The 13,094-nt window shown below is 38.5% G+C and overlaps 2 protein-coding genes across 3 annotated transcripts; one reads left to right on the forward strand and one right to left on the reverse strand.

Moving 5' to 3' along the window:
• The first annotated feature begins 2 nt into the window (after window positions 1-2).
• On the forward strand, window positions 3-2,632 carry LOC136238666 (tripartite motif-containing protein 2-like). The gene is made up of 2 exons (XM_066029239.1): window positions 3-150; window positions 253-2,632. Exon 2 carries the CDS (start codon window positions 280-282, stop codon window positions 2,491-2,493), a length of 2,214 nt encoding a protein of 737 aa, XP_065885311.1. The 5' UTR covers window positions 3-150; window positions 253-279; the 3' UTR covers window positions 2,494-2,632.
• A 2,487-nt stretch (window positions 2,633-5,119) lies between these two features.
• Window positions 5,120-12,588, reverse strand: LOC136238670 (SWI/SNF-related matrix-associated actin-dependent regulator of chromatin subfamily D member 1-like). 2 transcript variants are annotated; one of them, XM_066029244.1, is made up of 15 exons: window positions 12,480-12,588; window positions 12,275-12,423; window positions 12,140-12,179; window positions 11,968-12,090; window positions 11,790-11,912; window positions 11,625-11,735; window positions 11,372-11,572; window positions 10,468-10,530; window positions 10,319-10,416; window positions 9,910-9,964; window positions 9,774-9,854; window positions 6,121-6,198; window positions 6,026-6,070; window positions 5,862-5,963; window positions 5,120-5,236 (listed from the first exon to the last, which is right to left on the reverse strand). In XM_066029244.1, exons 1-15 carry the CDS (start codon window positions 12,528-12,530, stop codon window positions 5,183-5,185), a joined length of 1,374 nt encoding a protein of 457 aa, XP_065885316.1. In that variant the 5' UTR covers window positions 12,531-12,588; the 3' UTR covers window positions 5,120-5,182. The 2 variants fall into 2 exon arrangements, with proteins under 2 accessions (XP_065885316.1, XP_065885315.1); XM_066029243.1 differs by having other exon boundaries at window positions 11,625-11,912.
• Window positions 12,589-13,094: the final 506 nt, after the last annotated feature.

Raw genomic sequence — 13,094 nt, forward strand, 5'->3', positions numbered from 1 at the left:
TTATAGTGCGATCAAGAAGTAATTTCATGTGAATCAAGCAATCAAGACGAATATTGGCCAATCAAAACTTTTGATCCCGATTGCAGATGGTTCTACAGGACTATTGGGAGTGACTACCCCTTGACATCTACAGCCACCTTCGCCATAAAGGTTAGCGATGGAGTACTGTCCTATGTGCCATGCATGCTTGTTAACGGATTAGTCTACTTCACTTTCCGACTTCCTTGTAACTTCCATTGTTTGCTTCTTCAGGTCTACTGACTGAATTCGTGAAACAAAATGGCTGCAGAGCGAATGAAGAAAGTAGCGGGTCTCTTAAACTGCCCAGTGTGTTATGAAACATACAAGAAGCCAAAATATCTCCCTTGTCATCACTCCTACTGTGAAGGATGTATGGAGAAACTACAAACAGGTCCTAGCATCATTTGCCCTGAGTGTAGAGAAACCAGTGCAGTGCCTGCAGGAGGGGTGAAGGAATTACCAAACAATTTCTTCATTAATCGTCTACTAGATGAAGTTGATTTGAAGCGTAAAGTTGAGGGAGAAGATGAAGCAAAATGTGACGTATGCGTTAAGGAAGGAAAAGCAGTGGCATTGTGTCTTGATTGCGTCACCTTCCTGTGTGAGTACTGCTATGAATTTCACAAGAATATGAAGGAATGCCGAAACCACAACATAACCCAGCTTGTCGAATTGCAGTCAAAGAAGATACAAGTTGATATTCATCCCAAAGTAAAGTCCATGTTATGTGCCGACCATGACCTGGAGATGAATTTCTTTTGTGAGACATGTGACCAGCTTGTGTGTCATTACTGCACAACCAATGAGCACAATGGACATGTGCACAATTCTGTGAAGAAGATGGCCAACAAGCACAGAAAAGAAATGGAGAAGATGAATGAAGTAGTCAAAGAAATGATTAACAAACTGCCTAAGTCACGTCAGAAAGTGGTAACTGCTGGGGAGAAGATCACATCACAGGCCACTGAAGTTGATCAACAGATTGACTTGTATTATGATGAAATACACCGAAAACTACAACAACAAAGAGAAGAGCTAAAAAACAAGTTGCGCGAGTTATTAACAAAGAAGAAAAAGGCACTCTCATTGCAGTTGGAACAGATAGATTTCACAGAAGCACAACTGTTGAGTGTGAAAGAACTGAGTGATGCGGTGAAGAATGGATCAGACCAGGAAGCATTGTTCATGAAGAAACAAGTTGGAGATGATGTGAAGAGACTAACTATTTCATACAGCAAGGTGGAGACTGAACCAGTTGAATTGCCTACGATGGAGTTTATTCCTACAAAGAAGTACAAAGAGACATTTCCACTGTTTGGCCGGTTGTTTGATGAGGTTGTCCGGTTGTTTGATGAGGTTGTCATACCAGGCAATTGTGTAGTCACTGATATTCCTACACAATCGCTTGTGGGTAGTAAAGTTGACTTTACCATCATCACCAAGAGCTGCAACAATGAACTTTGTTTCAAGGGAGGTAGCCACATCATTGTACAGGCACAGTCAAACAGGGAAGGAGATGTTGTACCAGTAGAAGTGAAGGATAGCAATGATGGGAGCTACTTGGCATCTTTTGTAACCAAAAAAATTGGAGAAGTGAAACTGTCAATCATCATTGAAGGGGGTCATATTAAAGGAAGCCCCTACACTATCATGGTGGAGCGAGATTACAAAAGTGTGAACAAGCCCAGGAAGATTGTGAATAATAGTGGCAATATGGGTAGTCCAGTTGGCATTGCATTTGGTAAGGATGGAGTGTGGGCAGTGGCAGACTGCAGCTATCACTGTGTGTACATATTTGACAGTCAAGGTAGGTTAATCAGAAAATTTGGACAAAGTGGTGCTGAAAATGGTCACTTTCAATACCCATGGGGATTATCATTTGATGCCAACAATGACTTGTATGTGGCGGATTACAGTAACAACAGGGTGCAGAAGTTTCGTGTTGATGGTAAATATTTGCTGCAGTTTGGACACCGTGGATCTAGAGATGGTCAACTGAGTGGTCCCTCAGGTGTTGTAGTCCACGATGATAACGTGTTTGTTGCTGATAGGAACAATTGTCGTGTGTCAGTATTTCATCTCAATGGTCAGTTCAATCACATTATTGGATCAGGACATTTGAGTAGCCCTTATGATGTAGCTGTCACTGCTAATGACCGGTTACTTGTTGCTGACTATAACAACCATTGCATCTTCAGGTTTACACTTGATGGCACATATGTGGACAAGTTTGGTAATGGTCACTTGAACAACCCTGCTGCAGTTACCATTGATTTGAGCGGCTTTATCCTTGTGGGTGAAGATACTAACAATCGTGTATCAGTTTTTGACAAAGATGGAGTGTTCATACATATGTTTGGGTCCAGTGGTTCTGCCCAAGGTCAATTTTCTAACTTGTACGGAATAGCTGTTAGTTCAAAGAGTGGAGCGTATGTTGCTGATTATAACAACAAGAGAGTTCAAATGTTTTAAACTCATGTTGTGCTTATATATATTTGATTTGTGGTTATACTATCATATTAGCATGTTTTGTTCTGTGTATATTTAAAATCACAGAAGTATGGAGAGTAGCTATATTGTACTTTAATTAGAATAAAGAAACTAAAGTTGTTTAAGCGCATCCGTGTTCTCATACCTCCCAACTGTCACGCCTCTGGCATAATTCTCACGATTTGAGGTGCAATCTCATGCCAAAGTTATTGAATTTCATGCCTACAATCAATCCAAACATATCCAAGAAACTGCATGCATATGTGGTAATCTCTCTAATATAACAACCAACCTCATAGTTCCTAAACCTGGCTACATACTGTTGACATTAACAATGCACTGTCTCTAATGTTAGTTCTGTTTCCTCTTTTCATTGGCTTCAAGCATGTGGTATGTGTGTGTGCATGCATGCATACTTGCATTGTACTGTAGTAAGAATATGGTTTATTTGTTATCCAGGTTGTTCTGGAGTAAGGTCAGTACCAGAGGACAATAGTGTTTTGTTGTGTCCGTGACCCAGAGTGACTCATTTGTTGTTGTTTTACACAAGCAAGATGTTTTGTATAAAATTTGGGCTGAATGTCATGCATGTTGTGGGGCAGATATCTCGGGTCACAAGCATTGAAAATAGTGATATGCTGATGTTGAGAGGTGTCGCTGGGCAAAATGGAAATGCTAATAATTGATGTTGCAATGCCTAATGCAGTGCTGGCCACTGTACAGTTGTGAAAATAATAATGCCTCAACCCATATGAATTATTTAATTTGGATCACGTGATCTGTGCAAACTTTTTTGTACATATTGTTTTGAGGCTTTTCCCATGTGTTGCTACGTACCGCTGTACTGATAATACGTGGGCTGGTAATAGGCAATGTTCTATCTCTTTCTTTCTTTCTTCTTATTTTTTATTTTAAACTAAAATGGTGGTCAACTGAGCTAGCTATCCTCTGAAAAGTTAATGCATCAAAATCAAACATTCACAGATACCTATCATTTGTTAGCTTGAGCTCGGGAAACATAAATCATCTACAGCATCGGCGCGCACGTGATATGAGCTCAAAGACCACAATACCATCTTTTACACTATGGAACGGCTCACTGGCGGAATGGAAGGAGTACAATGGTGAATTGAAGCTATTTGTAGGTCGGGAGGACCATCTAGCAACTTGTCTACACTGGAATATTATACTTGAAAAAGAATGATTAATTGCAAGGTATTACATTTTGTCATGCTTTACTGGTGTCTACCCATTGAATTACAATTGAAGGGGTCAGCGGCAAAAGGGGACAAGTGCCATTTGAAAATTTAGGCAACCATTTGATGGGCATTAAACAGAATTTTGGGACATAATTGAATTATTGTAATAGTTGCTAAAAATTATTTTGAGACTGCCATGAACTTGTAAATTCTATTGTTTACTTAATGACAACATTATTCATGTGGCTAAAACAAGCCATTCAAAGTTTTAAGAAATGAAAAATCTAAAATGGCCCCTTTTCCACTGACCCCTTCAATTGTATCTAGCCTTTTTTCCATCATACATGACACTTTCATCATGGAAAATGTGCCTGGCACTGACCTTTTTTTAAATGAGGCACAAAACACATGTACACACACACACACAAAAAAACTGACCATACTAGTTAATGCAACTAATCCAGCAAAAGAAATGGTTACATGTACACGGCTAAAGTGTTATTACGTACGTACAAAAGGGCTGAAATGAAAAGTTTCTTACTTTAATTACATGTGTGCAGATGACAAAATGTGCTACAACACTGATTATTATAAACTCCCATAGGATACTGTACATACAATAAAACTCAGTATGATGACTGCAAATTCTTGGCTTTGAAGTGTGGATATTTAAACAACTTTGTGTCACATGATCATTCTCACGTGATTCTTGGTATTTAAACAAGGAATTTGGAGGAAATGGTGCTGGATCAGAGCACTGGATTAAGGCATGGCTGGGGACAACAGAGTGAGATGTAAAATAAAAGTAACAGAATGTTTTTTGACCGCCTGGCATAAAACTTCATAAACTACATTATACAAGGCTGTCACCATTTTTCCATTGCCTATTTATTTTCATCAGTACCACAAGAGAAAGTACCGTAATGGAATGGATTACAGTTGTGAGATATGATGCAAATCACCATCTTTAAAGCACAACACTGTCTATGCCTCTATTGCTAACATTTTTGTTAGGCATTAGTATACAGTATATCTACCCCTCATCACCCAAGCGATTATTACACTTCCTGGAGTGCTCACTCACAGGTTGTTTAGTCCCATTTACAGTTATATTTTCACAGCTACTTTAAAAAGTTAAACAAAACAATTACCACCATACCGACTACCCTCGATTACCCAACCATTCCGTTATCTGAACAGTAGATAACTGACTGTGTCTATTAGAGTATTTCGTCTACAGGGTTCTTATATAGGGCCTCTGAACTTTTTGATTACGCATTCATGGCCCAATGAGTTTGGATAAACAGGGGCCAGTACTGTAATACTTTAGACCAGGTAGTCACCTCAGTTTCTTAGTTATCAGCCAAAATACATTTGACAAAATCTGGAAGTCTGTTCATGCAACCATGTTGAATTATACAGTACCACTTGATGAAATGCTGAAGAACATAGTGTACATCACTGACAAAGTCTCATGTATGTTTGATTCCTAGAGCTTGTTCCAGTTCAGAACGTCGTTGTTGTACCTGTAAAAGCAGTACATAAGTTTAAGGTATGGTGTAATCTCTTTATAATGGACACTTTGGAACCAGTTGATTATCTTGATGAGCCTTTACTGTTACAGCCTGTTTACAGAAGAGGGTGGAAGAAGTTTAAGCACCATTTAAAAGAATTATGCAAAACCCTCAATTTGGAATGAACTAAAATGTGTGAATTACGTAACAAAGTTTGGCATAAATGTTATGCTAAGATACATACTTGTCTAGTGCTAGAATCGCTACTATACATGCGAAATGTTTCATCAGTTTTCACCTAGAAAACTAAGCGCTTATATAAAACAAAGTACACAATCTGAATCCTCACATGAAGCGAAATCAAAAGAGCCAATGATCTCCAGTGATCCTCACCATTCACTGGTTATGTATTGTGACTATTGGGGTTCATGTGATATTTCACACAAAACTATGCAATTTATACAATACTTTTTAAGCAGCATTTAAAATGCTTCCGCCCTCTTCTGGCCTGCTTATAGAGAGTCTGTTCTTTTTCAAAGGCAAAATTATATTGCTAGATGTCATAGGAACTTCAAAAACCATCCATTATAGAGAGGTTTAACTGAACACATTCATTCAGGAGGCCTTTAAGATATACCTTTGTGTAGAAGTATCTTGTGACAGCTTCTTTAGTCCAATGTTGGTCGTAGTACTCGGCTCTTTTCTCAGCCTCTGGGTTTCCCATCTTGTTAGTCATCACCTACAGCAACAAAAGACACATGTCTTAAAAGTGACCTTTCTCATGTCATAATGAACTCTCACCTTTAGGTCCCTGTTTTGTGAGGCCATCCAATCATTAATGAACTTCTAATAGTTCAAGTATTGATAACTAGTACAGTATACTGAACTGCGTGTACCTGTGGGTTGTCAGAAAAGCCGAGGAAAAACTCTCGCTGAATTCTAATGCTGTTGATTTGTTCCACAGTTTCATGAATCTGTAGAAAATGATACACAATTCAACAGAGTAACAAAATCACATAGAGTTGTAGTGTAGGAAAGCCCTAAGTAACTACTGTACTTCACTGAAACTCAACTGCTTAAAAAGTTGGTTAATAATAGTCTGCCAATTTTGTTGGCAGTGACATAGTTATCTGAAGCATTTAACATAATGCCAGCACAATTGTACCACACCATAATCGAAAATGCATACCATTGATATATTTTCACAGAACAGTCAGTAACTCTAATAGAGCAGTCAGCTAGCAACTGTTTTATTAGCTAATGTATATTGATTACAACTAGGGCTGAAACCATCACACATTTGTACTCTCTAGTATTAACAATTGAGCACTCATGAACTACTACTACTAGCTACTTAAGTTGTCACACTTCTGTGATCTGTTATGTACTGGACCTTAAGCAGTTTATATAGGCGTAGGAAGCGGGGCTGTGGGGGCTATAGCCCTCTCCAATAATTTGGCTAGCCATTTCAAGTTATCTCTTAAGTACTCAACAATCTACCTACCACCAACAATTCAAATTACTATATAATCACCTTTCTAACCAATCAGCAATCCATAAAGTAGTTATGAAACCATCTACCTGCATACCTAAATCCTCAGCAACACTTTAGAGTGACGATCGTGATGAGCGCCTCTAAAATTAATTTTCATGTTCAGCAGTGTTGTTTGTATTGGGCATAAAAGTAATTTACACAAGTAAGTATACTCTACTGGAGCAGTAAAAATACACTGAAATTGAATTTCAGAGCATTAGTTGTAATCTTTCTTTCTGGGGGGCATGCCCCCAGACCCACTAGTTTCTCACATGCTTTGTGTAATCACCCACCATTTTATCTTTACCATTGCCTAGCCCCGAGGTGCTAGCTATGCTTATGGTTTACACCTCTTTCAAGTAATAGTAATGATACATGCACTGTACAAAAGTACTGATGTTAGTGTTCCTGACAAACAATTACACCAGTCAAACTCTTTTATGGTAGCATTATATGGCTCTAAAAGATCTTGTGCGACAACAAAAACAAGAGAAATCATGTGCACAAGATTTCGCCAATCAAATCGATATATTTTTGGACTTTAAACTATAATTTTTGCATGTAACAATTTATTGTCGTGCAAGATCTATTAGAACTGCTGTACCAATTTTACTACCAGAGTACCAAAATCCTTACTGATTACTTGAGTGTTTGCAGTGCTTGTTTCAACCCTATTTACAATGCACCTAATCATACAGTCCATTAAATAAAGTTTTAAAAAAGAATTGTAGCTACCTATTGGAAGCATTTAGGGTTGCACTGAGGGCACTTTTGGGCTTAGTTATACCTAACCATATTGCCAAGGCACCAGGATGGCATTGTGAAGCTGGTTTTTGGGTGATATTTTTGGCCAGAAAACCCAAACCTCCTAATATAACAGTAGTACCATAATTTTCTACTGACACCTGCCTGCCTGCCTGATGCCTTCAGACAAGCGTAACTTGATAACGGATAAGGCTACGGGCTTGATTTTTCACTGTTCAACGTCGTTTCATCCCTAGATGTACCTTTTGGTGTACTGCAGTACATAAAATACATGCATCGTGGACTTACCTATTCCAGTCCCATTTCTTTTTGCTGACAGTCCAAGGTGTCAATTCACGGTAGCATGATGCATGGCTTCCTGTTCGTAAATGAGAATCATCCATATTTTTCATGGCGACTGGATTGATTGCAGAGATATCTTGTAATGCTGTGTAATGCACTGAAGCGTAATAGCCACTTCACTTTCGGGTCGGTAATTGATAATTGGGACACGCAAATCATCTGTATTTTTCATGGTGGCTGGATTGATTACAGAGATGCTTCTCCTGCTGTTCTTCAATTGTAGTGCTGTGTAACGGGCTGAATATAGCTGAAAGTGAAGCGTAATAGCCACTTCACTTTCAAGTCAATAATTGATAGCTAGGGTGTGCGTTCAGACAAAAACATTAACTCTGGTGCCACTTTTTCTTTTGATGTGGTATGTGTGGTAGGCCTGAGCCTATTATGTTTTTGAAATTGCCTATTATGCTTTTGAACAATGCTCCAAAATTTCCCCTATTATGCTCCACCTATACCCATTATGCCCTAAATATGCTCCTAGAAAATTGTGTCTTGACTGTCCTATTGGAGTATCTGAACGTTCTATTAAGACATTTCAATGTGCGGTGACTGTTCTATTAGAGTATATTGATCTTCAACCATTCTTCACAAGGGGGCAGTAATTACATATTTGCCCATTTTGTTACACTATTCCATTCTGCATAATGAAAAATATGCAGAATTTCAGCTTCTGTGATACCCAATGTACAAAAAGTCTGCCTATATATGCTGGCATTATGCTCAATGCTTTTGCCTATACTTGTTTGTTTACTTTTTTTTGTAACATTATTATGATTCACATTAGGCCTGCACCGATTATGACGGCATAATTTGGGGCATAATAGGTAAGAATTTTAAGTTCGTTTAGGGAACATAGAAAAAGGAAACAAGGAAGGTTGCCTGCACCTACAAATCGAACTTAAAATTTATAAATTTTCCACATGAAGACAAGGCTTCAGTTGTTTACAAGCCCCAAGGTCATTACTAAGTCTTCAGACAACATGTGAACAGAAGCATAAGTATTGAGTTGAGCAATGAGGTATAGTGCTAGCACAATAGGTATAATTTAACAGCATAACAGTACCTGCCACAATCAAATTTATTTAATAATTCAAGGCTCAACTTCCTAACTAGGTGGGACATGGATCATTTAAAAATCAATAAATATGTCCAGATATTTATAAATCCTAAAGCCCGTCTACTCTATTACAAAAAAGTAGTGAATACTATTTACTTGGTTAAACACCGCGCCTTAGCTCAAAAAATTTATGTGGCAACTATTTAAACCCGACCACGCTTAAAACGATGTTTAGGCCCTTATTTTCAAAATCGATAGTAACATCACATAAGTGCAGCTACTATTGATGGTTCGCCATTTAAGCAAAGAAATATGCGACCGGGCCTGCAAAAACAGGGCATGTGGGCACAAACTACATCCCATCACTGTACAGGTCATATCTCAGTATTGGAAAAGTATATTTCCATTCTGTAACTTGCATCATGATGCCAATTAAATGCTTACTACGAGATGAAAATTTCAATGCCATAGCATAATGGTACAAAATGTTATGAGTGATGAAAGTGTGAAAAAGTAGGCAAAATCACGTGCCCACATACCCTATTATCGCAGGCCCGGTCACATATGACAATTCACTTTGTATTACTTATTGTAGGCAAATATATTGGTAATGCAAAATATACAACCTCCGTCAACTTTGAATTGTATTATCCAGATTTTTTTGTCAAAAGTCATCACTTTTACTACTCTCAAATTATGCACTGTAAAATGAAACCTGTTTATTCCAGTTTAAAAGCATTATGCAGGTCACTTTTGTACACTTATGACACATTTAGGTATTTCCTGGTGGTCTTATTGTACTGTATAGTGACTAGATGGAATTGACAGGTTTCGCTGTAGATTATAAAAAGCACCTTGGTATCCAGTGACGCAATGTCTTGTTGATTGCTGCTGGACATCATGAAGGAGAGCATCTGTGGTTTGACTGGGTCATCCTGTAATATATGGGTGCTTCATATCATACACCATTAAGCTTCACCAACTACTTACAATGTCCACCTCTACATCATAACATGCTGTCCTGCTGCGATCTGGAGCATCTTTGCTGAAGAACGTGAAACACTCATAATAGACACAAACCATAAATCACATAAACGCACACAGTATGACAGACACACAATTTATGCAGTAAGGTGACTATAAAAGAAATTTATTAAGAGTCTGTGTATGCTGCAGTTATAGGGGGAGTAGTAACCAGTCAAGACAACAACAAAAAATCACCAAACCCTCAAGCTCCTTGACAACCTTAAAAATGGATTGACCTGGTTTTTCAAAGTATGCTCAAACATATGTATATTATACACCACCCAGTAGATTCAGCAAATGAAAACCAAACTCTTGATTCATCTTACAACAAACTTCACAGCATATACAGAGTTCTACAACACAAAGAACGCACTTTATGTTGTGTTGGATTACAATAGGATCTGGGGGTAGAAGCAGTGGCTGCAAACGACGTGGAATCTCTGTGAATTTCATCCGTGGAACCTCAAACAGCTGTGTAAACAAGTATATGGGTAAAACAGTTAATATACTAAAAGGACTGACCTGCTCAAAGTACTTGTCACAATTGATGTATTCTCTTTCATTGGCATCTTGTAGTTGGTTAGTCTATAGGGAAACAAGTAATTCATAATTTATAGTGTATTTGATATACTGAAATGAATATGGTACTGAATTCCTGAATACTTGAATTTAAGAATGTTGTTCAATTTAGACAAGATGGCATAAGACTACCTGTTACTGGTTAGTACAAAATAGAGGTAGAGCACTTGCAAAGTAATTCATGATTGTTTTAGTATACTGAGGCCATGTAAAGTTGATTAGTTGTTTCATGGGCACAAACAACCACTTTTTCTATAACTGTAACAAGTCATCATTTTGTCAAGACTATGCCCCTTACTAATTAGTTTTGCACCCATTTGTCCTGACTTCTGTTAATATTTTTATTTATAGGACGGCCTACTGACCCTATACTCAAGATTTTTGCCCATGAAACATCTGATTAAGTTGAAGTGGCCATGCTTATTCAGACATTATACTCATGCTGGTTTTCCAAACTGTAAGCAATTTTCAACCTCCAAACTTTAGGTCATAATTGCAAAGGATTCACCTCCAAACTTAGTGGTTTGGGGTTTAAATTGTTATTAAGGTTCATGAAAAACTTGCAAAGGATTCAGTACTTCAAAGCATTAGAGCTTGCAGTGAAAATCCCATAAACAGTGGTCTCTCCTCATATTTTATCAAGGGCCTGAAATTATGTTTTGGAAATGATCCAACAAATTTATCCTGTTATGTGGTCAGACATACTCAATAGTACTGTACAAAAAATTTCTAAAAGTGTTCAGACATCAACCAGAAATGGTCTGAAAATGGCAGATGTCTGACCATAACTTCAGGCTCTGCTATCTAGCATATTTCATGTTTAGTGTTAAACAAAAAGACGTCTTACTTTAATGTACTGCCACATAGCTTGTAGGATGGTGGGCCGTGTTGCGGTGTGTACTCCGAGAAGTCTGGCCAGTCGGCTGCTCAATTTGTACTGTGATGGTTGATAGAACAGTGATAACAAGATAGTACTCTTCACAGAATCCTCGCCAGGACGGACAATCTGGAAGCCATCATTCTCCACTGTACTGCGTGTTCTCTGCCACTAAAAATAAACCAGCTAAAGTTATCAATGACCAAAAATAATTCATAGTTACCTCAATCAAGTGATTGTCAGGCCCATACATGTCTTTGTCTAACTCAATAATCACGCTCTTGAAGAATGAGGTAAATTTTAGCTTGGCTTTTGTGTCTGGTCGTTCACCAGCCTGTACACAGAGGTACAGTAGTGATACGGCATATTTGTAGGATTGAAGGAATACCTCGTTTAAAAGTCTCCCTTCAATGCGTAGCTCCCAGTGAGGTATAAGTCTGGTTGTCTCTTCGCTCTCACTGTCAGCATCAAGGAATTGATGTGAGATGAAAATTCGTAACTTGCGTCGTTGCTGTGAAAATGAAATCAAGTTTTCAACACACACAAACTGTACACTACACACATACTTTTAATGGTCTCTTCATTGCTTCTTGTATCTCAAGCTTCTTCCTCATGATGGTACTATCCAGTCGTTTCTCAAATGACAACAGGTCCATGTATGCTTGTGATTCAGGTACCATATCACGTACCTTCATACACCAAAACACTGAACAACACAGCAGTACACTATTCTCATACCCTTTGTGATAGAATCTTTTCACCAAGAGTGCTCCTTTTCCTACAATAAAACATCTAAACCATGTGTGTGTAGTAACTAGTAAGCAGCACTGATTAAACACATTACAATTGTCTTAAGCGTTAAATCATACACACATTTTACTCTTTGCTTTAGCAGCTGCTGCCTCTGCTGCGGCTTTCTTTTGGGCCATACTGGATGATTCTTGAGGAGTGGGTCGCCGTTGTTGATAAGTGGAATATGGTGAACGTGATATAGAGGATGGTTTAGCCGAGGATGATGGGAGCTGTTCACGATATTGTAACAATGCAGCTGTAGAACGTGTTACGAAACAAGACTTACTCCACTCATATGCCGTTGATAAGGCAGACTCATGTGCCGTCTAGAATCCATATTTATCCAGATTTTTCCCTTCGAACGAAATTCGGTGCTTTTTCTTATAATGCCCACCAAATGATTGAAATAGATTTTGTAGGCGCCACGCCACGCCCATGTTGGGTTTTACTCTTTTCACCACCTTTCATAACCCTTACGTAATATTAAGCTCAAAAGCATCCAGACTTCCTACTGTAGTTGTTGCTCTCTCTCTTCGACTTTAGGGCACGCATCTAGTAGTTGCCGCGAATAGTCGACTTTAGGGGATGCGTCCAGTAGTTGCCGCGAGTAGTCGACTTTACGGGAAGCGTCCAGTAGTTGCCACGAGTAGTAGACTTTAGGGGAAGCGTCTAGTAGTGTTAGCGTTAGGGTTAGGGTTAGAGTTCAGCTTTGGTTTCTTCTTCACCTTTAGTGTTAGGTTCTTCTTACTATATACAGCTTATTTCGTTAGTCACATTTATAAGATACAAAAAGAAGGGAATCAAGGGAGCTAGCAGCGGTAGCATAATCGGTAGCACACTGGACCATCACACTGGGATCCTGGGCTCGATCCCTCTTCAATACTGCACTTTTTTTTTCGCC

Source organism: Dysidea avara, chromosome 11 (assembly GCF_963678975.1).
Source record: "Dysidea avara chromosome 11, odDysAvar1.4, whole genome shotgun sequence".
In the NCBI taxonomy this organism is placed as follows: Eukaryota; Metazoa; Porifera; class Demospongiae; order Dictyoceratida; family Dysideidae; genus Dysidea; species Dysidea avara.

Coding starts and splice junctions, on each gene's coding strand:
- LOC136238666 (XM_066029239.1), top strand. CDS start 280: ATGGCTGCAGAGCGAATGAAGAAAGTAGCGGGTCTCTTAAACTGCCCA.
- LOC136238670 (XM_066029243.1), bottom strand. CDS start 12,530: ATGGATTCTAGACGGCACATGAGTCTGCCTTATCAACGGCATATGAGT. Junction 6,199..9,773: donor TTGCGTCACTGGATACCAAG/GTGCTTTTTATA, acceptor CATTTTCTACAG/ATTCATGAAACTGTGGAACA. Junction 5,237..5,861: donor CAAGATACTTCTACACAAAG/GTATATCTTAAA, acceptor CTGCTTTTACAG/GTACAACAACGACGTTCTGA.